Here is a 26,237-nt window from a genome sequence, read left to right as displayed (position 1 = left end):
GTGGTAATTGCCAAATTGAATTTCTTTTTTTTTTGCAGATTGGACACAATTGAGCAATTATTGGGAAATTGCCCATTTTACTTTTGTACTAGAATATTTTAGCTAGAGGCATGACCAGTTTTAACACAAATTTTCACTACAGCCAGAATTGTCAAGGACTATAGCTTTGCAGTATCCAATGGGCACAGCCATTTCTTAGTATCATGTGGGATTAACTGGTAACTGTGATGCTGGGGAAATAAGAGGAGGTGGGTTGTATGCAAGCTGAAAATTGTTGCAAATGCCATGTCTTTTTTTTTGTTGCCCTGACATATTGACCTCTGCCATCATTTGAGGATGTGGATATTCCTGGGGCTGCCCTTCCCATTAATAATCTACCATCATTCACGAGTGCATGTGGCAGAGCTTTGAGCTGATCTGTTAGTTGTGAAATTACGTAGCTCTGTGCATAGAATACTACTTTGTTGTTCATCATGCACATCATTTTCTGGTATGCCTGTCGTGGCTCCTGGCATGCTCTTTTACACTTTGCCCCTTTGTTAACTGGCTGGCTCGATGGTAAAAGTGAAGGATGTGCTGCACCATGCAGTCATGGATAGTGTGGGATACAATTCTGTTACTGATGCCCAGTGTTGAGTTGCTAGATCTGTTATCAACATATCCCATTTAGCATGGTGGTAGTGTCTCATAACTTGCAGGAGGGTGTCCTCTGTGTGAAGTTTGGACTTTACCATCATAAAACTATAGAGTGATCACTCCTGTCGTGGACAAATGCATCTGCAGCAGGCAGGTTAGTGAGGACCTGTTTAGTGGGTTTTTCTCTCATGTTATCTCCATACCTGTTGCAGGCTCAAGTCTGGCAGTTGCATTCTTCAGGATTCGGCCAGCTAAGTCTATGGTGCTAGCATGCAACTGAAGTCCCCACCCAGAGTATGTTGTTTGCCCTCTGCTGCTTCTAAGCGTTCAACGTCGCTAGGTGGCAGTTGGCTGTTAGTTTCCTTGCCCAACTTTGACTTTGTATGGTCTACTGGATTTTGTGTGTGTGTTTTATTATTCAAAGTTGATGCTGGGTGGTCTATCCTGTTTAGTCTTGACACTTTTTTCCATAGCATTTAAAAAAAACTGGCTTGAAAGCACTTCAAGTCAACCGCTTTGGTTTGGTCTGAACTTTCATATAGTCAGACTTGGTCCCTTTATAGGCGTGGGCTCCACGGACTACATGACCGCTTCAGGGCAAATCGTGCGGGTGTGCAGACCCCAGCTAATGGAGAGTTTGTGTGGGGCCCTGGGCCCAGGACCCCAGGCAGTGTGACCCAGGGTGCTGCAGTGTAAAGATCTGATGTATAGTTCTGTGCCTGTAATCTAACTGCCTTTGCCTTTCATCAATAAACGTGTTTATTACTGGATGCCTCCAGTGTATGTCTCAAGCCACCACATTGGTGACGTGAATTTTTCGATTATGGCTTATAGTCGTCGTGAACCGGAGGCACCCAACTAGAAGACTTTTTACCAGATAGTGAAATTGATTATTAAAGAACATTACAACCCAAGGCCCTCGCTTATCCTCCACAGTTATGAGTCTGCCTCAGCCCTCGCAGTCAGGCTTGGGCAGCTTGCTGAGTACTCTAGTTCAGGGCCATGCTTAGCGACATGTTGTGCGACTGGCTGGTTTGTGGGATTAATAACCAGAAGAAACTTTTGGCGGAGACCACAATTACATTGGAAAAAGTGATTGTGATAGCTCAGGAGACGATGTACCGAAAAAGGTGCCACTGAGCTTCAAAGCATGGTGAAATGGGGAGGTTAACCAACTATGGGGTGGTAAGGCCACAAGATCTGTAGCAGGATCAACAGGCACAACTCTGATCCAGACACGGGCCTCGGTACTGGTCCAGAAGCCAAGGAGTGGGAAGGAATCGGGCGTCAACACAAATCTGAGGTGGACTGCTATCATTGCAGGGTGGACCATCCCCAGGAGACCTACCATGTTCATGTGCTTCAGTTGCAACCAAAGGGGGCACATTGAAACATGTTGCCACGCATGGCAAAGCGTGCCAGTGCAAAAGAAAAAGTCTACAACGTTACTGGACATAGTGGAGAAAAGCTCTCAAGAACAGCATGTAATGTAGGCTGATTGTAATCCAATTGAATAAGACGGCTCCAATTTGAAATAAAATTGTCTTGAGGGTAAATGGTAAACCCGTTAAAATGGAAGTTCACATTGGTGCTTCGATGACGTAGTGGGTGAGCAGACCTTCCAATATGATCATGCAGGAACTCAGTCTGTAAGTGTGAAGAATACTACAGCCAAGCTTTTGACATATACCGGGGAGATTTTGAAGATCCTCAGAACAGTTAAGACCTACAGATGGCGGGAGGTCAATCTGCTTGTGGTTGTCGTGGAAGGGCTGTTGGGAAGAGATTGGTTACAGAAGATTAGGCTCAACTGGCTGGAAATCTTCAAAATATCTAATGGCGCCCTCCAAGGTGTCTTAAGGAGGCATGACAACGTCTTCCAAAAGTAATTGGGCAATGTTAAGAGCATAAAAGCCAAGATGTATCTCAATCTGGATTCAACATCCAAGTTCTTCAGAGCCAGACCAGTGCCATATACATTGCATCAGAAGGTTGAAGAAGAGCTTACGAGATTGGAAGAGTTGGGTATAATCAAGCGGTTTCAGTTTGCAGAGTGGGTGTGCCGATAGTAATCAGTCAATAAGGATTTGTGGGTACTGTAAGCTGCCCAGTCGATCAGTATCCAATTCCCCAATTTGAAGATCCCTATGCCAGGCTGGCTGGGGGCCTCGCCTATTCAAAATTGGACCTCCAATCAAGTATGCCTACAAGTAAAGTCCGATGAAGAGTCTGGGCTACAACCAATACCCATAAAGGCCTCTTCCTCTGTACCAGACTGCCATTCAGCATCCCTTCAATCTGCGCTATCTTCAGCACACAGTGGAAAATCTCCTTCAGGGAAATTCCCATGGTGATGGCTTACCGTAACTATGTGCTAGTCACTGGCGCTACACCATAAGAACATATGGCCAGCCTAGAGGATGTTTTGAAGAGGTTTGATGATGCAGCGGTCTGCCTTAAACGCAGAAAAAGTACTTTTCAGGCATCTGAAGTGTTGTGTCTAGGATTTCGCATAGATACAACAGTGTTGCATCCATTGGAAGAAAAGATCAAGGACATACGAGATGTCACTGCACTCAAAAATGTCTTTCAGTCCTTCCTTGGTATGGTCAATCTTCTGCGGAAGATATATTTTAAATCTAACCAAAACATTGGCACCATTAAACCAGCTATTAAGGAATTAGTGGCAGTGAAAGGAGCCGCGAGGAAGCCTTCTGAGTTATGAAGCTAACATTACAATCTTCAAACCTCTTGGTGCATTTTGATCCGGCGAAACCAATTGTGCTGACGTGACGTGTCCCCTTGCAGGATAGGTGTCATTTTATCCCACAAAATGGGAGATGATTAGGAACACTATCACTTTTGCCGCAAGGATCTTTCTGAAGCAGAACAAACCTACACCCAGATAGAGAAGGAGGGCTTAGCAGTTATATTCAGTGTGAAGAAATTCCACCAGTATGAGTGCGGTCAATGGTTCTACATAGTAACTGAGGTAAGCCCATACTGCCCATAGCCTCGGCAGTGGGACAGCATTGGACCCTACTGTTAGCGGCTTACAGCCATGATTTTCAGCACAGGCCAGGAACGCAGATTGCTATTGCAGATGCATTAAGCCGCCCGCCCCTACCCAAGAGCATTGCGTCGCCAACACCAGCACCCCAGGAGATCATTCTGGCCCTAAACTTCATAGACTTGTTGGATCGGGGGATAATGTCCTAGCAGTCAGTGTCACAGCAAAGAAATCTGGAAATGGTGTTCACACTGTCAGTGAAGCAGTCTGGCAGTTGTATCCTCGCAGTCAGTGTAAAAGTGAAGCGGCCTGGAAAATGTCCTCGCAGTCCACATTGCAGTGAAGCGGTCTGGGAGCAGGGTTCTCACAGTCAGTGTCACCGAGAAGCAGCTGTGATTTTTTTTGGAAGAAGGGATTAACTGAAGAACAGCATACAAGTGAAAGTCAGGGTCATTATCATAAAGTAATATAAGCGCGGCGCCGCGGTCCCAGTTTCGATCCCAGCTCCGGGTCACTGTCCATGTGGATTTTGTACATTTTCCCCATGTCTGCGTGGGTCTCACCCCACAACACAGTTGTTCACGGTAGGTGAACTGGCCATGATAAATTGCCCCTTAATTGGAAAATGAAAAAAATTATAATAAAGTAATATAAGTTTACAAAGTAGTGTAATGGAAGTAAAATTAGCGTAAGGGGGGTAGGTTAATAGTATCTTTCTCCAAGCATAATTTTTTGTTAATAACAGGAGTAAATAAGGGACATAAGGGAGTGCTTGCATCCATGATATGCTGCTCCTGTGCTATGTGGCAAATCCTGGAAGCTTCAGTTGCCCCTGGTGACCAGTTGTGCAGGAAACGTGTCCAACTGCGGCTTCTGGCTAACCACATTTCAGCTGAGGGGTGAATCACTGAGGAGCATCCACGATGCTGAGCACATTGTGGATAGCACATTAAGTGGGGTGGTCACACCGCTGGTAAAGATTGAACAGGCAGAAAGGGCATGGGTGATCACCATGCAGAGGCGAAGAAGAAGGCAAGTAATGCAGAAGTCCGCTATGGCCATCCCCCTTTCTAACCCACACTGTTTTGGATACTGTTGGGGAGTTGACAGTACATGAAAAGCAGAGGCAGCCAACTTAGGGCACTGTGGGTGGGTCTGCTACTCAAGAGGGTAGGAGGAAGAACGTCAGGGCTATTGTGGTAGGACATTCAATTGTATGAGGAATATATGGCGTTTCTGCGGCCACAAAAGAGAATCGAGAATGGTATGTTGTCTCCCTGGTACCAGGGCCAGTCATTATTGATTGCTGGACATACTGAAGGAGGAGGGCAAACAGACAGATATCATGGTACGCATTGGTACTGTTACTGACACCTAAAGAGCTCTCGACAATGGCTAAGATACTAACCAGACATGTAACATTTTTAAGTTTTAAGACTGCAGAAAGATTGACTTGTTCCGGGAGTGATAATGTAAGAAATAGGACTTGGTTATTTTATAAACAAACGTAATTAAAACAAAATAAAAGAAAACATATTTAAACTTTTACTTCAGCTAACATTATTATTAACAGATTACATGCAGTTTCTTAACCAGTTTCCATTAAACAACACTGTACACGAAATTGCAGCTCTTGTTTAACTATCACAGACAGACAAATACTTGCACTTATGAAGCACTTTTCTTCTGTTAAGGACATTTGTTCAGAATCTGCTTTAGTGACAACTTTAATGACCACCCTGGCCGATTCCACAGCCTTCTCTGTTCTAAACCACATTTCATATCTGTCCTTCTAAGCTCCGCCCAGCTCCTCAAACAAAGATTCCCCCTGAGGTGGTCAGACTTGAATCTATTCTCATTATCTTGACAAATTGCCCACTGCGGTTTATATGAAAGAACAGAGCTATGCCATTTATATGCTTCTAACCTTCCATTGACTGACAAATAGGTCATCAGACTCAAGTGATGGGTTCATGGCAGGTCAAACAAACTATGCATCTTGAGTGGATCATCCTGGCTGAACGCCTCCTGTGTATTCCCACTAATGCGGTTAAGTCTAAATGGGACAGGGTAACTTGGGCTGTGGGCGCATCCCTCAAACTCTGCTGCTAGCCATCTTTTTAACCCCTACATTGCCCGCTACATCTTAGACCCCATTTCTGAACCCAAGTTCCTAATATCTCCTTATCATGACCGTACCAATGATATAGACAACGGGATAAGTTCTTGCAAGCAGAATTTAAGGAGCTAGGAACTAGAAAATTAACCCCAGAAGATAGTAATCTCTGGATTGCTTCTGGCCAGTGAGTATAGAAATAGGAGGTTAGTCCAGGTGAATGCAAGGCTGGAGAGATGATGCAGGAGGGAGGGCTGTAGATTTCTGGGCCATTGGGACCGTTTTTGGGGATGGTAGGACCTGTACGAGGCAGGCAGGTTATGCCTGAACCAAAATTTGATTCTTACAAGGATATTTGGGATTTGGTGCGGGAATTGACACGGGTCATAATGCTGTTTTGGTATAATTCCATGAATATTGGACACACTTTTTTAACTGGCAAAATGGGAAGTATTTACATTGTAGGGATCTTGATCCGGATCCTGTCTTCATTATCTATTCCTGATTCTCTCCACCGCTAACTAACACTGAAACCTGTTGTAACTGCTTGCCAACTACCCTGAAAATAAAATGAAATGAAAATCGCTTATTGTCACAAGTAGGCTTCAAATGAAGTTATTGTGAAAAGCCCCAAGTCGCCACAAAGCAATCAGGATGCGAGTTATATGAGCCATCGACGGGAATGGATTTCTGCTTCAATTATGAATATATTGTGGATTAATAGTATAAGAAATAAACCCTCATAGAGATCAACTAACTGGAGGCCAGGAATCTAACCATAACATTTGGCAAAAATCAGTAAATAGTTACGGACTGGAGGGGGTTTAATTTAAAGCAGTCCTGATTTCTCCCTTTCCCACCCATCCGTAAACGGAAGGTCTTTTTGATGGTGTGTATATCCCCAGTTTTGGAGTGATCCAATGCTTTGTTAATAACCTCTCAGCAAATTCCAGGTAGGATGAAATCAGAGGATTAGTTTATTTTAGACACTCAAAATGCAGGAAGTAAGTTTTTTTTTTTGCATTGATACAATAAAAGGGGATCAGGAAAAGAAAGAGGTAGAGGGCAAAAACCACAGACAAAATAAGAATTATTGTTTGACATGAGTTTGGAATCAAAGTCCAATGGTGTATTAATTCAGAGCAGTTGGCAGGTTGAAGCTGATGTGGGGTAATCTACTTTCCTCCACTTTCCCACGATGGAGGGGGAAGCCCCTTTGATCTGAGGGGGTTCATGTGACTCATCTGATGGAGGAGCTGTGCTCTGAAAGCTAGTGACTCTAAACAAACCTGTTGAATGTGTTGTAAAACTTCTTACTTTTTTAATACGATCGATAAAATGATCATGGCGTGTCTCTGTTTCTTGTTTGTTTATGCTTTGTTATTCCCGCTCCTTGATGGCTTTTGTTTGATATTATGTATGATTATGACACTTGTAAATTAATGTACAAACTGAAATGTGTAACATAAAAATGTGAAAAGCAATAAAAGCATTTATAAAGAAAGAAATCTAATGGGGCCACGCTGCATTTCTGTGGTATTTGCACATCTTTAAAGATAACAAGTTTGCTGTGATTTCCTGAAGGCTACAGATTCCTTTTTGTGAGTCATAGCCAGTCATTAAAGCAATCGGGATGCGAGATATATGAGCCATCGGCGGGAATGGATTTCTGTTTCCATTATGAATATGTTGTGGATTAATAGTATAAGAAATAAAGTGCAATTTGTTTACACTTATCTATATTCTTGATTTAGAAGAAAATTGGTTTTGTATTTACTCTCATTTAATGTAGTAAATCTTTACTTTTGACCAAAGATACTTGGTCCGTTAGAATGAGTTATCCTTGAGCTGTAAGTGCCAAAAGTAATCTTTTTTTAAAGATTTCAGTTTTGGAGTATAGTTGTTTTCTAGCTGAAGTTCGATAGGTGTGTTATTAAATTTCTTTGCCTCGAGTGCTGGAATATTTTCAGTGACCATATTTCATATCTGAAAGCTATAGCCAGATATATGTTGCAGTTATCAATAGATATAAGCATTCTGGAATAATTAATGTCTGCCTGAACTATTGTAGCAGATACATAGGGCCAATTGAGCCAGGTTCTATCCAATGGACCTGAGTAATCTGTATACGGCTATCTTAATGCTATTCTGTTGACTGTAGATAATGAATTGTTAAAATTTAATAATGGTAGAGCTAAAACATTATTTTAGCAGTTGGTGATCATCCTCAGACAGATACAAACCTGCAGAGAAAAGTTGGCAATTAGAGATCTTAGTTTGCAGAACAAGTGCAGAAAATTAAATCACGGTGATTGAAAAGATCAAGTATACAAAGCTGAATTCAAAATCTTTTTCATATGGAGGTAGTTTGGTACAATTAACATTTTGTTTAAGACAGTTTACATTAATCTGTCCTTGTTGGGTTAACAAACAATTTTGGTGTGCTTCTGAAATACTTACTATTTCTGTGCTTTCAGGATATTTATGTAGCTTGTACTTTTATAATGCAGGTCAGTAACGGATCCTAGGGATGGAAAGCGAGTTGCACTCAAAAAGATGCCCAACGTCTTCCAGAATCTAGTTTCCTGCAAGAGGGTCTTCCGTGAACTGAAGATGCTCTGCTTCTTCAAACATGACAATGTAAGTAAATTTAAAATTCAATAGTGGATGGGGAGGAAGGACAAAATCACAAACTATTTATTCCATGCATCTGATTAAACTAAATTATTCAGGAGCACTTAAGTAGCAAACTTTTTTGAGACCCATTCTCAAATGATCAAACTGCAAAATTCACTGAATTTAAAAAAAAAAATGGGGACAGTTCTGTCTAAGAATTTCAATTAATGTGTTTTCTGTCCTTTAGTGGTAAGGTGTGTCATTGGCTGTTGATGCAACCATTATTTAGTTATGTGGAAATCCACATCTGTTTTTCATTGCGTTTAGGGAATCCTTAATTCCATGATACATGCATTTTTGTTAATCCCCTAATCGCCACATTCCGGCCCCTGTTCGGATACACTCGGGAACAATTCAGAATGTCCAATTCACCTAACAAGCACGTCTTTTGCGACTTGTGGGAGGAAACCGGAGCACCCATAGGAAACCCATGCAGACACGGGGAAAACGTGCAGACCGCACAGACAGTGACCCAAGCCATGAATCGAACCCAAGTCCCTGGCACTGTGATTCAACTGTGCTAACCAATGTAATTATTGCTGACATGTCCATGTTTATAGTAAGAAGTCTTGCAACACAAGGTTAAAGTCCAATAGGTTTGTTTTAAATCACTAGCCTTCGGAGCGCAGTTCCAACCTCCGGTGGGAGGAGGGAGGAGCTGCGCTCTGAAAGCTAGTGATTCAAAACAAACTTGTTGGACTTTAACCTGGTGTTATAAGACTTCTTCCTGTGCCCACCCCAGTCCAATGCCAGCATAGTACATAGAACCGTACAGCACAGTACAGGCCCTTCGGCCCACGATGATGTGTCGAACTAGCCTGAAACTAAGATCAAATCAACCTACTCCTAATCATTCTAGTGCACTCCATATGCCTATCCAATAACCGCTTGAAAGTTCCTAAAGTGTCTGACTCCACTACCATAGCTGGGAGTGCATTCCACACCCCACCCACTCTGAGTAAACAACCTACCTCTGACATCCCTCCTATATCTTCCACCATGAACTTTATGGTTATGCCCCCTTGTAACAGCTACATCCACCCTGGAAAAAGTCGCTGAACGTCCATTCTATCTATCCCTCTCATCATCTTATACACCTCAATTAAGTCACCTCTCATCCTCCTTCGCTCCAATGAGAAAAGCCCTAGCCACCTCAACCTTTCCTCATAAGACCTACACTCCAATCCAGGCAGCATCCTGGTAAATTTCCTTTGCACCCGTTCCAATGATTCCACATCCTTCCTATAATGAGGTGACCAGAACTGCACACAATACTCCAAATGTGGTCTAACCAAGGTCTTGTACAGTTGCAGCATAACCTCACGGCTCTTAAACTCAATCCCCCTGTTAATAAATGCTAACACACTATAGCACCATGTTTATAGTGTAGTCACAAATAAAAATAGAAAATGCTGGAAGTAATTAGCAGTCCTGATAGCACCTGTGGAAAGAGAAGTGGTTAAATTGTCAAGGTCAATGATCTATCATCAGTGTTGAAAGTTTTCTTTGGAAGGTGTTGATTCTTTCTAAAGCAAATGACGGCTTGATAGGAATTAAAAATTGTTACATTAAGAATTATTTAGATGCAAGATTGCTCTACCATGCATGAATAAGGATCCTTAAGCCCAAATTGATCCTTACATGAAATTTTCCCTCTCTAGTGTCAGTTACCTTTGTGATCTGAGAGAAATACATCAGTGATGAACTATGAATAGGCTTTTACGCTGGAAGTGAGTTGACAGTGACGGATGTTGAAGACGATGTTTCCACAGCATTACTGCTGTTGTCTTTCAGTGATAGAGGGGCAAGCTCAACTGGCAGGGTTACGTCTGAAAGGCAGCACAACGTCACGCGACCAGTAGATGCTGGGTGATCCCTCTTCCGGGATCTAACCGGCTCTCCACGCCTCGCCAGGACAAAGCAGCCTGCTTGATTGCTCCCCCTTCCACAAACATTCAAACCCTCCACCACTGGCCAACTGTGGCAGCTGTGTGTACCATCTACGAGATGCACTGCAGCAATTCACCAAGGTTCCTTAGACAGCACCTTCCAAACCCTTGACCACTACCAAATAGAAGAACAAGAACAGAACCACACCATCTGAAGGTTCCCCTCCCAAGCCACTCACCACCCTGACTTGGAAATATAACGCCGTTCCTTCATTGTCGCTGGGGCAACATCCTGGAACACCCTCCCTAAGAACAGTGGATGTTCCTGCACCTCAAGGACTGCAGCGGTTCAAGAAGGCAGATCACCATCTTCTGAAGGGCAACTAGGATGGGCAATAAATGCTGGCCTAAGCAGCGATGCCCCTATCCTATAATTGATGTAACAAAAAAAATTCCCTAGTCACCTGAATCCCCAAATACCTGAACCTTTCCCTAGCCATCTTGAATGGCAACACCCCCAAATTGGCCCCGCCGCATTCACCAGAAACACCTCACTCTTCGTGACATTTAACTTGTACCCAGAGAAGGCCCCAAACCTCACCAACATTCCCATAATCCTACCCACACTCTCCAGTAGGTCCGACACAAACAACATCACATCGTCCGCACACAATGACACTTGGTGTTCCTTGCTCCCCCCCACAAACCCCTGCCACACCATTGACCCCGAAGGGCCATCGCCAAGGACTTAATTGCCAGAGCAGCAACAAAGATGGCAGCGGACATCCCTGTCTCGATCCCCTCTGCAGTCCAAAACTCCGTGAACTCATCTCGTTTGTACGTACACTTACCAGTGGAGCTACATACAGTTGAAGCATCCACCCCCCAACCTTTGGGCCAAACCCAAACCTACCCAGGATCTCAAATAAATTCCTCCAACCCACCCGATCAAAAGCCTTCCCTGCATCCACCGAGACAATAACCTCCAGCATACACGCCACTGACTGGGTCATTGCCACATTTAACAGTCGATGTGAATCTAGGTCTGGGATATTCTCCAATACCCGTCTAACAAACTCAACGTCATCCCAGTTCGGGGCATATATATTTACCAATACCGCAGCCATTCCCTCTAGCTTTCCACTAACCATAACATATCTACCCCCTGGGTCCGCTTCTATATTCCCCAACTCGAATGCCATGTGCTTATTAACCAAGATCGCCATCCCCCTCGTTTTAAAGTCTAACCCTGAATGGAACACTGTCCAACCCATCCCTTCTTTAACCTAACCTGCTCCCCCACCTTCAGATGTGTCGCCTGCAAAATGGCCACGTCCGCCTTCAGTTGCCTCAAGTGCGTGAACACAAGGGCCCTTTTGACTGGCACATTCAGTCCCCGAATGTTCCACATGACCAGCCTGGTCGGGGGGGGGCACCCCACCCTCCCTACCCTACCCTCCCTCCCCTTCCGATCAACCACCCCCTCCTTCGGCTTGTCTGTGGGTCATGTCCCGCACCTCCCCTGGCCCGCCCTCGGGCAACTACCATCAACCCCCCTCCCTCCTCCACTTTGAAAGTCCCCCCCCCGGTCAGCAGTATAAACCCACGCCCCTGCCGAACCCTCCCACTCCTTCCTCATCGATCTTCAGCTCACCCCCCACTTTGCTCCGTGAACTAACCCGTCCAGCTATTTGGCAACCCCCGCCCTTGGCGCCTAGCATCCTACCCCTACTGATTCCCCTCCCCCGGCTCTTGGTGAAAACAATCAAAACAAAAGGCGAGAAGTAAAAACAAAGGAACAATCCCTCCCAAGGTCCGAACATATAGGGCCACCCCTCACCCCTTAACAAAGCACAGTATACCAGCCGAACCCCAACCAGAACCGAAAAATGGAGAAAAAAAACTTTAAAATATCCAAACAACATAAACCCAAAGTTTTTCATAATATAGCTCAGATCTCCTCAATCAGAGTTCAAGGTCATCGTTATCCTGCCAATCCATTCTTGTTCATAAAGTTCACTGCCTCCTCCGCCGAACCAAAGTGCAACTCCCGACCCCCTTGGGTCCTCATAAGCAGGCTGGGTATAGTAGTCCAATCTTTACGCCCTTCTTGTGTGGCCGACTTGACCTTATTAAAGCTCGCCCTCCGCTTCACCAACTCTGACCCCAGGTCCTGGTGCAAGCAAATCTCGATGTCTTCCCAACTGCATCACCTCGTCTGCCTAGCCCACCTCATGATGCGTTCCTTGTCCAGGAACCGATACAATCACACCCCCATCATCCTCTGCAGCTCGCCTCCCTGGGTTTGCACATCAGCGCCCTGTGGGCCTGATCCACCTCCAAAGGTGGGTCGAACGGACCAGCCCCAAACAGCTTCTCCAGCCTCTTCCCGACGTACGTACCCGCATCCAATCCTTCAATTCCCTTCGGCAGACCCACGATCCGAATGTTCTGCATCCACGAACCATTCTCCAGGTCCTTCACCTTCTCCATCAGTCGCTTCTGCTGGACACTCATCAGCCCAATCTCTGCTGCCATCGAGGTGGACTGGTCCTCATTCTCCCCCCCCCCGCCTGTTCTTCCAGCCTCTGGATCGCCTGTCCCTGGGCCTCCAGTCTCGCGGTCAACCACCGCCTGATTGAGTCCGCCACCAGGAGCAGGTCCTCTGGACTTTCCTTCCGCAGTTGGGTGAACTTCTCATTCAGGAAGCTCACCAACTGGTCCATCGACCACTGAGCCGACAGGACCAGACCCTGCATATCCGCCATCTCCACGTGCACTGTAGGCTTCTCGTTCACCTCAACCAACAGGTTCGCTTTTTTCCGGGCACTTCTGGACCACAGCTCCATAAACTGGGGGTCATTCTCTTCTCTTCTCTACTGCACAGTTTCTTACAAAATTCCTGCACCCCCCTCGCCCTCCTTAGTTACCCCATTGTCCTTCCTGACGTCAACCTATTAAACCTATTAAACTGCCCCTGCAATCTCTTCCTCTCTGCCAAGAACTCCTTAGTGGGAGCCCCCGAGTATCTCCTATCCACCTTGACTATCGCGTCCAACAGCCATCCATGCTCCCCCCTTCTCCTATCTCTCTGCATTGAGTGAGATAATATCCCCTCGGACCACCGCCTTCAACCCCTCTCAGAATGTGGTCGCCGACACCTCCCCGTTCTGATTCAGCTCCACATAATCCCCAATCGCAAACCTCACCCTCTCTCAAAACTCCTTTACTGCCAAAAGACCCGAATCCAGTCTCCATCCCGGCCTCTGTATTTGCCCTGAGCTAAGTCTCATCTCCAGCCGAGTCACAGACATATGGGCCTGATGCAGCACCTTAAATTGGATGAGACTAAGCCTCGCACATGAAGAGGAAGAGTTAACACTCTCCAAGGCATCCGCCCAAGTCCCATCCTCTATCTGCTCCCCTAGTTCCCCCTCCCATTTAGCCTTCAGCTCCTCCACTGACGACTCTTCCACCTCCTGCATTACCGTATAAATGTCAGACACCTTCCCCTCTCCGACCCACACCCCCCGAAAGCACTCTGTCCATCGCCCCCCGCGAGGGCAGCAAAGGAAATTCCTCCACCTGTAGCCTAGCAAACCCCTTTACCTTCAAGTATCTGAACATGTTCCCTTGGGGGAGCCCAAATTTATCTTCCAATTCCCCCAGGCCCGCAAACCTCCCGTCAATAAACAGGTCCCTCAATTTACTGATGCCTACCCTATACCACCCCCTAAATCCCCCATCAGTGTTCCCCGGGATGAACCGATGATTTCCATCTAATGGAGCCTCCACCGAGCCCCCCGTTTCCCCCCTATGCCTTCTCCACTGTCCCCAGACTCTTCGGGTTGCCGCCACCACCGGGCTCGTGGTATACATCTTTGGAGAGCGCGGCAACGGCGCAGTTACCAAGGCACCCAGGTTTGTGCCTCTACAAGACGCCATCTCCATTCTTTTCCATACCCCCCCCCCCAATCACCCATTTACGCACCATTGACACATTGGCCGCCCAATAGTACCCCAAAAGGTTGGGCAGCGCCAGCCCGCCTCTATCCCTCCCTCGCTCCAGGAAAACCCTCTTCACTCTCGGAGTCCCATGCGCCCACACAAAGCTCAAAATACTGCTAGTCACCCTCCTAAAGAAGGCCCTGGGGATGAAGATGGGCAGGCACTGAAAGAGGAACAAGAACCTTGGAAGCACCGTCATTTTGACGGACTGCACCCTCCCCGCCAACGACAATGGCAACATATCCCACCTTTTGAACTCCTCCTCCATCTGATCCACAAGCCTGGTGAAATTACACTTGTGAAGAGTCCCCCGGTCCCTGGCCACTTGCACCCCCAGGTACCTAAAACTCTCCCCTGCCCTCTTAAGCGGGAGCCTACCAATTCCATCCTCCTGGTCCCCAGGGTGCACCACAAACACCTCACTCTTGCCTAGATTTAGTTTATAGCCTGAAAAGGTCCCAAACTCAACTAGCAGCACCATCACCCCCGGCATCCCTCCCACTGGGTCCGCCACATACAGTAGAAGGTCATCGGCATACAACGACACCCTATGTTCCTCCCCACCCCGCACCAAACCCCTCCACTTTCCTGAATCCCTCAACGCCATCGCCAACGGTTCGATTGCCAATGCAAACAACAAGGGGGACAGGGGGCACCCCTGCCTGGTCCCTCGGTAACACCTCCCATATGTACCCCCACTCCACTCTATCGAAGGCCTTCTCCGCATCCAGCGACACCACTATCTCAGCCTCCCCCTCAATCGCCGGCATCATGATGACATTCAACAACCTCCGCACATTCGTGTTCAGCTGCCTTCCCTTAACAAAACCTGTCTGGTCCTCGTGTACAACCCCTGGCACACAGTCCTCTATCCTGGTGGCCAGGATCTTTGCCAGCACCTTGGCATCCACATTAAGGAGAGATATGGGCCTGTACGAACCACACTGCTGGGGGTCCTTGTCCCTCTTTAAGATTAAAGAAATCAGCGCCCGCGACATCGTAGGGGGCAAAGTCCCCCCATCCCATGCCTCATTAAGTGTCCGCACCAACAGTGGGCCCACTAGGTCCACAAACATTTTATAAAACTCCGGCGGGAACCCATCTGGCCCCGGCACCTTCCCTGACTGCATCTGCCCAACCCCTCCACCTGCTCCTCCTGCACCTTCGTGAAAGATAGCCCGTCAAGAAAACTCTCCAATCCCCTCCTCTCCACCGTTGGCTCCGACCGGTACAGTTCCCCGTAAAAGTCCTTGAAGACCTCATTCACCTCTACCCCCTTCCGCACCACATTTCCACTCTTATCGCTCACTCCAGCAATTTCACTAGCCGCATCCCGCTTGCGGAGCTGATGAGCCAGCATCCTACTCGCCTTTTCACCATGTTCATACACTGTCCCTTGTGCCTTCCTCCACTGTGCCTCCGCCTTTCTAGTGGTCAACAAATCAAATTTAGCCTGTAGGCTGCGCCTCTCCCCCAACAATCCCTCCTCTGTTGCCTCCGCGTACCTCCTATCTACCTCCAGGATCTTCCCCTCCAGTCTATCCCTCTCACTCCTCTCCCTGTGTGCCCGGATGGATATTAGCTCCCCACGAAGCCTTCAGGGCTTCCCAGACCATCCCCACCCGGACCTCCCCCGTATCATTCGCCTCGAGGTACCCCCCAATACTTGCCCGGACCCTCCTACACACCTCCTCCGCCAACAACCCCACATCCAACCGCCACAACAGGCGCTGATCCCGCAGCTCCCCCATCTCCAAATCCATCCAATGCGGAGCGTGGTCGGAGATTACAATGGCCGAATACTCGACGACCTCCACTCTCGGAATCAGTCTCCTACTCACCACGAAGAAGTCTATCCGAGAATAAACCCTATGTACATGGGAGAAAAAGGAATACTCCCGTGCCCTCGGCCTCACAAACCACCATGGATCCACCCCTCCCATCTGGTCCATAAACCCCCTCAGCAGCTTGGCCGCCGCCGGCCTCCTACCCGTCCTTGAACTGGACCGATCCAGTGAAGGATCCAACACCGTATTGAAGTACCCCCCCCCATAATCAGACCTCCCACCTCTAGATCCGGGACACGTCCTAGCATACGCATCATAAAGCCCGCATCATCCCAATTTGGGGCATACACATTAACAAGTACCACCTTCTCTCCCTGTAGCCTGCCCCTTACCATAACAAACCTACCCCCCTTATCCGCCACCACCTCAGATGCCTCAAACGACACATTTTTCCCCCCCAGAATCGCCACCCCCCGGTTCTTCACATCCAACCCGGAGTGGAAAACCTGCCCCACCCACCCCTTCCTCAGACGGACCTGGTCCGCCACCTTCAGGTGGGTCTCCTGAAGCAGTGCCACATCTGCCTTTAGCCCCCTCAGATGAGCAAGTACCCTAGACCGCTTCACCGGCCCATTCAGTCCTCTCACATTCCAGGTGACCAACCGGATCAGAGGGAATCTCGCCCCCCCCCCCCCCCCGCCGACTAGCAATAGTCCGTCAACTGCCCGTCCCAGGCCAGCACCTCCCGCCCGACCCAGTCCCCACGGCGACAGCACCTCACCTAGGAACCCTCCTAGCCGCGACCCGTCCTCCATTGTACTTCCGTGGGTCAGCTAACTTCTGCTGACCCCAGAAACTCCTTCCAAAACCCGACCCCTCCCAAAGTGGGATCGTCCCCCCTCCTGTCACTCCTCAAGGCACCGCTCCAGCGCAGGAAGGAGCCAGTAAAGGCCCCCCCCCCCCCGCCATCTCCAGCCCCGCCAACGCGGGAAACCAGAGGAAAGCCCGCACTTTCTCACTGCCCCACCACACCCTACTGACGCAGCTCCCAAATACCAGCCCCACCCCATACCCCCAACCCCATACAGAATACAACAAACCCCCAACCCCCCCGCAAAATACAAAACTCAAACCACGTCCCCCAACAGAAAACAGAACAAAACCCAAATAAATAACCATATCACAATTACAAAAGTACAGAAAAAAAAACACAGCAACAGCAGAAACCAGCAATAAAACATTACAACCGACCCCCCAACCCCTAGTTCGAGTCCAGCTTCTCCGTCCGCACAAAGGCCCACGCCTTCTCCGGGGAATCAAAATAGTAATGCCGCTCCAAATAAGTTACCCACAAGCACGCAGGCTGCAACATTCCGAATTTTATTTTCTGCTTATGGAGCACCTCCTTCGTCCGATTAAACCCGGACCGCCGCTTAGCCACCTCTGCACTCCAAGCCTGGTAGATCCTTACTACCGCATTCTCCCAATTGCTGCTCTTTACCCTCTTCCCAATTGCTGCTCTTTACCCTCTTGTTTATGGTCCTTTATAAAGTCAATGGTCTCTTCTGGCGTCTCGAAATAATATTCCCGACCTTCAAATTTGATCCACAATTTCGCCGGGTACAAACCGAATAATTCTTTGAACAAGCGCTGCCTTGGACATGTTGAATCCAGCACACCTCTTTGCCAGCTCCGCTCCAACACTCTGGTATATCCGGACACGATTCCCCTCCCATTCACAGTCTCACTTCTCCCTGGCCCATCACAAGATCTTCTCCTTTTCCACAACCGTGCTATCACAGCCCACGGTGGTTCACCCGCTCTTTGCTTCTGCCTTAGAGACCTCTGGGCCCTGTTCATCTGTGAGGCCTTGTCCAGCATCCTCTCCTCCACAAACCCGGCCAGCATCCATGACATGTATTTCGTGGCACTTGTTTCTTCCACACACTCTGGCTGACCCACAATTCGAAGTTCTGCCGTCTGGACCTGTTCTTCTGCTCCTTGACCTTCACTCTCAACAACTTGCATAGGTCGTCCAAGATCCCCACCTCTGCCTCCAGGGCCACAATCTGATCACCCTGGTCGGAGACCACCGTCTCCAACTCGTGTATCGTCACCCTTGTGCCTCAAGGTATTTCTCTACCCTGTCCATTGGGCCTTGCCGAGGTGGTACTGCTCCCTTCGACCAGATACCATGCATCAGGGTACAAAATCTGCCCTTGAAGGCCATCAACTGCTCCATCTGGGGCTGTCCCACGAGCGATGACCCTTCCCCCTCCGCTATTCTCTCAATTGCTGCTGAGCAAACAGGTCCCCTCCAATCCCTTAGCCAGGTCTTGGGTCTGGTAGCCAGTAGACAGGACTATCTGTGGGGGGGGAACCTCTTCGACACCACTTTCCTGCCGGAGCTACCCTACTAACGAGTATGCAGTGCTTAAACCAACGCCTTTGAGCCGGAGATGCCCTGTGTGCAACCACTCACTTCCACGGAAGTCTCCGTTCCACTTTTAACAGCGAATCCAGACCAGGATTTCACACCAATCCCGTTAAGGTTTCTTTGTCTTAACTGCCGTGCAAATCACTCACAATTGCTTTAACTCACAAATCCTGTATTAAAATGGCATCTAACATTTGTTTTACTTTAGAAGGCTGTTACCCCACTTTAAATCTGGTCACTACAATTATAACTACAATGGGCAGCTCATAGCACAGTTGCTTCACAGCTTCAGGGTCTCTGGTTCGATTCCGGCTTGGGTCACTGTGTGGAGTCTGCATATTCTCTCTGTGCCTGCGTGGGTTTCCTCCGGGTGCTCCGGTTTCCTCCCACAGTCCAAAGATGTGCAAGTTGGGTGGATTGGCCATGATGAATTGCCCTTAGTGCTCAAAAGAAAAAGGTTGGGTGGGGTTACTGGGATATGGTAGAGTGCTCTTTCCAAGGGTTGGTGCAGACTTGATGGGCCGAATGGCCTCCTTCTGCACTGTAAATTCTATGATTTAACTCAAGAACATTTTGTTTCCTCTTCTTTGAATTCTTCTGAACAACACCTTGCTCTCTTCACTTAAATCCAGACTTATGAAAAATTGCTTCTTATTACCAGTAGGCTTCAATGAAGTTACTGTGAAAAGCCCCTAGTCGCTATATTCCAGCACCTGTTCGGGGAGGCTGGTACGGGAATTGAACTGTGCTGCTGGCCTGCCTGGGTCTGCTTTAAAAGCCAGTTATTTAGCCCAGTGTGCTAAACCAGCATCTTATTGAACACTTCTGTTCATTTCTCGAGTTTCCATGACTATCTGGACTTTAGATTTCCGGCATCTGTTTTCTTAACCATTACTCCATAGTATGATTTTAATTCTAGTGAGGCTGAGAGAGAGGTCCCCTCTTTAGCCTTCCAAAACTAACCGCTTCTGGCAGAGCTGTGAGAGCTGCCTTCTCTTAATTATCTATCTCTAAGTGCCCTCAAATTAGCTGAACTAAAACTTAAAAAGCTTCAGTACCGTAAAAGGTCCCAGTTGCAAAGAAACACTTCATACTCCTGATGGCCTATTTATTTACTCTTCATGCCATAGCCTAAGAACTTAACCAATCCCCACAGAAACAAACACTTTTCAAGCTTGAATTTAAGTATCGGTTTTACCGTTCCAGGCACAGAAACATTAAATTAAACCACTTAAAACTATACCGAATTTCCAATGTGTTTTTTTAAAAAAGTATTTTTATTCAAATTTTTTGTCAAAAACATAATTTTTGCATGACCGTGCGTAACCATTAACATAACAAAATGAAATAAAAGTTTTTTTTAATATAATTTTTATTGGAATTTTTTACAGAAAATATAAAACATAACGACAAACAATGAAATGCAACAAAATAACCCATAATAACTGTGACACCCCCAGACCGTATCGGCGCATGTATCACATCCCCCCACCCCCCCAACCCTAATGAACAACAAAAGAACTTAAAATATATTAAAATTAAATAAACAAACATAGTCATTGTCGGCCCCCTCCCCTTTTCCCTCCCCTTTTCCCTCCCCTTTTCCCTCCCCGGGTTGCTGCTGCTGCTGTCCCCGTACCCTATCGTTGAGCCAGAAAGTCGAGAAAAGGCTGCCACCGCCTAAAGAACCCTTGTACCGACCCTCTCAGGGCGAATTTGACCTTCTCTAGCTTAATGAAACCCGCCATGTCATTGATCCAGGTCTCCACGCTTGGGGGCCTCGCATCCTTCCATTGTAGCAAGATCCTTCGCCGGGCTACTAGGGACGCAAAGGCCAGCACACCGGCCTCTTTCGCCTCCTGCACTCCCGGCTCCACCCAACCCCAAAAATCGCGAGTCCCCATCCTGGCTTGACCCTGGATCCCACCACCCTCGACACCGTCCTCGCCACCCCCTTCCAGAACTCCTCCAGTGCCGGGCATGCCCAGAACATATGGGCATGGTTCGCTGGACTCCCCGAGCACCTGACACACCTGTCCTCACCCCCAAAGAACCTACTCATCCTCGTCCCAGTCATGTGGGCCCGGTGCAGCACCTTGAATTGGATGAGGCTAAGCCGCGCAAAAAAGAAATAAAAGTTAACCATATATACAAAGAAAAGGACAATACAATGTCCCCCGGATGCTGCCGCTGCTACTGAATATTACTGCTCTCCTAGAAAGTCGAGGAATGGCTGTCACCTCCGAGAGAACCCCGCCATGGACTCTCTCAAGGCAAACTTTATTTTCTCGAGACTGAGAAACCCAGCCATGTCACTAACCCAGGTCACTACACTCGGGGGCTTCGAGTCCCTCCACATTAAAAGGATCCGGCTCCAGGCTACCAGGGAGGCAAAGGCCAAGACGCGGCCTCTTTCGCTTCCTGAACTCCCGGATCATCTGACACACCAAAGATCTCTATCTCTGGACTCAGCACCACCCGCTTGGACAATGCCTCAGCAAACCCCTGCCAGAATCCCTTAAGAGCAAGGCATGCCCAGAACATATGGACATGGTCTGCCGGGCTTCCCGCACACCTCACACATTTATCCTCGACCACAAAGAATTTGTTCATCCTGGCTGCCATCATGTGTACCCAGTGGACCACCTTAAACTGGATTAAGCTAAGCCTGGCACATGATGAGGAGGAATTGATCCTGTTTCGGGCATCCGTCCACAGGCCCGCATCTAGCTCTCCGCCTAGCTCCTCCTCCCATTTGCCCTTAAGTTCCTCCACTGGGGCTTCCTCCCCCTCCTGAAATTCCTGGTAGATGTCCTAATTTACAGTGTTCACCAATACAAATATAAATCCCTTAAAACTAACATTGTCATTGCTTTTCTATCATCATGCTTTTTTAACCTAATTTCCCAGTCAAGTTTAGCCAACGCCGCCTTCATACCCTGGTAATTGCCTCTATTTCAGTTTAAGATGCTGTATTTTAGACCCACATTTATTCCCCTAAAACTGTACTGTGGCACAGTGGTTAGCACTGCTGCCTCACAGTGTCAGGGACCCAGCTTCGATTCAGACCTCGGATGTGAAGTTTGCGCATTCTCCATGTGTCTGCATGGCTTTTCTCCGGGTGCTCCAGTTTCCCCACACAGTCTGAAGATGTGCAGGTTAGTTGGATTGGCCATGATAAATTGCCCCTTTGTCCAACGGCTAAGTGGCATGCTCTTTTGGAGGGTTGGTATTACAAACCCCATTATTTCTTGATTTCTACTCTGTTCTACAGTGTCAATACTGTTAGGGAGTCTCATTTTAAAAATAAATTTAGAGTACCAATTCATTTTTTCCAAATAAGGGACAATTTAGTGTGGCCAATCCACCTACCCTGCACATCTTTGGGTTGTGGGGGCGAAACCCACGCAAACACGGAGAATGTGCATAACACAGACAGTTGCACAGGGCCGGGATCTAACCTGGGACCTTGTTGCCTTGAGGCAGCAGTGCTAACCACTGTGCTGCCCCTTGTTAGAGCGTCTCTAAACTACTACCAACAGTGACTTCCTTTCTTTGCTATTTCTCATCTCTAACCAAACTGATTCTACGTCATGGTCTTCCGAACAAAGGCCTTTTCTTGCTCCCGACCTCTTGCTTTATTAACAGAGCTAAACACCTCCCTTTCCTTTCTTCCTCATGAAATGTCTCTAATCTCTAACTCAGAATGGCTGAACGTGTCAGTGAAATTTTCTATTCTTCTCACTATCCTGTAACCTTGCATCTTAAGTTCTGATAAAGATCTGGGCTTGGAACGTGCCAAATTTCAGAGAAAATGCTGGACTTCTCTGAATATCAAGACTTTTTGTGCTGGAAGAGGTTGAAATAAATACGAGGCTCTACTTTTTCGGGTTATAAGCTACTACTGTTTGACATGTGAGCTCTTTAAAAGGTATTATCTCAAACTTGGCTTCATATTGATCAGTTTACCTTGTTTGCTCCACAATTGTTGTGAGTTAAGACATTTTGGTATCCTGCTGAGCCTGAGTGGCCACTAGTTGTATTGGTTGTTCAGCTTTAGTCTGTTCCTGACCTGGCAAACCAGGCAGCCTTCCATGATAGTTTGTGCTTGAGTGGTTATTACTTGTTGAATGTGGCTCAGGAACACTGACCTCATGGCAGTCTATCCTGCACTTGCTGGAAATAAAGATGTGAACTGAGATTTTGGGATTCATCAATCTGTTTTTCCTTTGCTCTCTTCACAACCAGCTGAACTTTCCATTTATTTGCATGCTTCCAATGCTCCTCCAAATAGTCAGCCTTCAGAGGTCCGTATCTCACATATGCATGTAGTGGAGGAATGGGCATCCAACAGGTTATATCCCAGTGTTCAATTTGCCATATAGTAGCTCATTGGCTGTCAGTCGGTCATTGATCCATTGATCATGGGTGAGTCATTGCAGGTGTTAGCTGAGTAATTAATGTCTGCTGATGGGATTAACATGCTCCATGAACAGTTTCCACCTCTGAGTGAACCCTTCTCCCGACCGCTGCAGAGTGAACTTGATCTTCTCTAACTGCAGGAATTCTGCCACGTCGCTCACCCCACAGTCCTACCTTCAGCGGCTCCAAGTCTCTCCAACATAACAAAATCTGTATCTGGGCTATCAGGGAGGCAAAGGCCAAAACATCCCAGAACCTCGGGCATCACATCTGAGAACCCCTGCCGGATGCCCATCAATCTTGGACATGCTCAAAAGGTATGGATGTGATTCGTGCCACCTGCCCCCCGGTGCGCACGCCGACACCTATCCACCACCCTCTCAAAAAAACCCGCTCCTCCTTGCGGTATTACAAACTGGCGCCCACAACAACACACCCTCTAAACTAAGTGCTGCCTACATTACCCCCACACCGTCAAAGCCGGCACCACCTACTGGACTAACGGAATACCTGGCCGACAAGAACGGCAGAAGTGTCAATAACAAAGTCCTCAAGCTCGTTCCCCTACATGGTGCCGCCTCACCCCGTCCCCAAACCAACCTTGCCGCCACGGCCCATTTTCTCACCATCAAAACGTTTGCAGCCCAATAATTTATCAAATTTCGCAACACAAGTCCCCCTCCTCGCACCCGCTCCAGAAAAGCCCGGCGGACCTGCGGCACCTTCCCCACCCACACAAACCCTGAGATCAACCCATTCACTTTCCTGCAAAACGACTTGGGGACAAAGGTACCCAAGTTCTGAAACACGAACAGAATAGGCAGCAGCGTCCTTTTTACTGCCTGCACCTGCCCAGCCAGCAACAACAGCAAAACATCCCACCTCATAAAATCTGCCTTCATCCCCTCCACCAATCGGGCCATGTTCAACCTATGCAGCTGGGCCCAGCTCCGCGCCACCTGATAGAGGTATCTAAAGCTTGTCCCAACCACCCTAAACAGCAACTCCCCTAACTGGTAACTGTCTTTCCATTTTTTAATTTAAAAATTATTTAATTATTTTCTTCAAATTAAGGGCCAATTTAGCATGGCCAATCCACCCACCTGCGCACCTTGGGTTGTGGGGTGAGGACCCATGCCGACATGGGAGAATGTGCAAACTTTACACGGACAGTGACCCGGGGCCGGGATTCCAACCCGGGTCCTCAGCGCCATAGACAACAGCGCTAACCACTGTTCGCCTTCCTAACCTCCTTTCCTGCCCCTTAGACGATAGAAGCTTGTGACAAAGTAGGGGGAGTGCCTCCTATAGAAGGGCTCAAATACCGCATTCGTCCTTTCCAGATCCATCACAACCATAGCCCCTTCATCCCTCACTCTACTAATCTCCTCTGCCTGCACCCTCAACTGATGGGCCAGCATCCTACTTGCCTTCTCCCCATGCTCATACACTGGCCCCTCCACAACCACCCCACTGCCTTCCCTTTCGACACTAACCCACTGCCTTCCCTGTCGACACTAACCCAAATTCATCTGGAGCCTCTATCTCTCCTCAACAACCCCTCCTCCCGCGCCACTGAGTACCTCTTCTGCCATCCTCAAATCTCTTCAACCAACCTTGCTCTCTCCTCCCACTCCACCCTCTCTCTTTTCGCCTGAATCGAGATACACTCCCCTCTAACTATAGCCTTGAGTGCCTCCCACAACATGGCAGCTGTGACCTCCCCCCTATCATTCACCTCCAAGTAGCCCCTAATGGCAGCCCTCGCCCGCTCGCGCACACCCTCATCCGCCAACAGCCCCACATCCACTGTGGTCGTTACACCTCCCCTCGAACCACTCAGTGTGTGTATAGGGAGTATAGTAGAGGGCTAAGTACGAGCCTTGCGGGGTCCCGGTATTGAGGACTATCGTGGAGGAGGTGTTGTTTATCCTTACAGATTCGTTGCCTATGGGTCAGGAAGTCGAGGATCCAGTTTCAGAGGGAGGAGCCAAATCCTAGGTTTTGGAGCTTTGTTATGAGCTTGGCTGGGATTATGATGTTGAAGGCAGAACTGTAGTCAATAAATAGGAGTCTGACGTATGAGTCCTTGTTGTCGAGATGATCCAAGAATGAGTATAAGGGCAGGAAGATGGCATCTGCTGTAGACCGGTTGTGGCAGTATGTGAATTGCAGTGGATCTAGGCATTCTGGGAATATGGAGTTGATGTGCCTCATTACCAACCTCTCAAAGAACTTATTACGATCAATGTCAAGGCTCCCAGATGATAGTTGTTGAGGCAAGTTGACTGGTTCTTCTTTGGCACCCGGTATGATGGTGGTCTTCTTGAAGCAGGTGGGGACCTCGGAACGGAGTAGGAAGAGGTTGAAGATCTCTGCGAACATATCTGCCAGCTGATCGTGCAGGATCTGAGTGCATGACCGGGGGCTCCGTCAGGACCTGTCGCTTTCCGAGGGTTGACTTTCAAGAAGGCTGATCTGACTTCGGGAGCTGTGATGGTGGGTATGGGTTGACAGCGGTTTGATGGTTTCCTGCTCGAACCCAACATAGATTGCATTGAGTACATCAGGGATGGGTGTGCTGCTGCCGGAGATTCTACTCTGCTTCGCTTTGTAGCCCGTTATGTGGTTTAAGCCTCTCCACAACTGACGAGATTCCGTGACAGTCTGTGACTCTAGCTTGATCTGATATTACCTCCTGATGACTATGCGGAGGTCGTACCTGGATTTCTTGTATAGTTCGGGGTCACCTGACTTAAATGCCTCAGACCTGGCCTTCAGTAGGGAGTCAATCTCATGATTGGGGAACGTATGTACAACTTACTTTGACACACAGTCTTCCACACACTTGCTGATAATGTCTGTGACAGTGATGGCATACTCGTTTAGGTTGGTCACTGAGTTCCTGAATATGGACCACTCCACTGACTCCAAGCAGTCACATAGGAGCTCTTCGGTTGCCTCGGACCAGCACTGCACAACCTTCTTTTTTTTTTTATATAAATGTTTTTTATTGAGTTTTCATATTTTATATATGACAAATTACAAATTATTAGAGAGAAAAAAAAAACACAAAAATTTAACATGAATATTTACAGGTAAGCATCTTCATAACAACAATTGTGGCCGCCCCCTTTAGCCAGCATACATATTTTACATTCCCCAATATGGCCGAGGCACATGTTTATAGGCATTTATTTATAGTTTGGTTTTGGGCCTTGGCTTGCCAGCAAACCCCCATAACGAGCTTGTAAAC

The 26,237-nt window shown here is 47.7% G+C and overlaps 1 protein-coding gene across 6 annotated transcripts in view; it reads left to right on the top strand.

Moving 5' to 3' along the window:
- Window positions 1–26,237, top strand: part of nlk2 (nemo-like kinase, type 2) — a 182,715-nt gene that overhangs the window by 58,027 nt on the left and 98,451 nt on the right. For all 6 annotated transcript variants that reach the window (XR_005462637.1, XM_038814483.1, XM_038814481.1 and 3 more), the window contains one exon: window positions 8,273–8,402. Coding sequence is in view for 5 of the 6 variants with exons in the window: in XM_038814483.1 (XP_038670411.1) it covers window positions 8,273–8,402 (130 nt within the window). In the remaining variant the exon portion in view is untranslated. The remainder of the gene's footprint in view (window positions 1–8,272; window positions 8,403–26,237) is intronic.

Source organism: Scyliorhinus canicula, chromosome 12, assembly GCF_902713615.1.
Source record: "Scyliorhinus canicula chromosome 12, sScyCan1.1, whole genome shotgun sequence".
Taxonomy (NCBI): Eukaryota; Metazoa; Chordata; class Chondrichthyes; order Carcharhiniformes; family Scyliorhinidae; genus Scyliorhinus; species Scyliorhinus canicula.
Note: the sequence above shows the minus strand (reverse complement) of the source record. Positions and strands in the feature narration are given on the sequence as shown.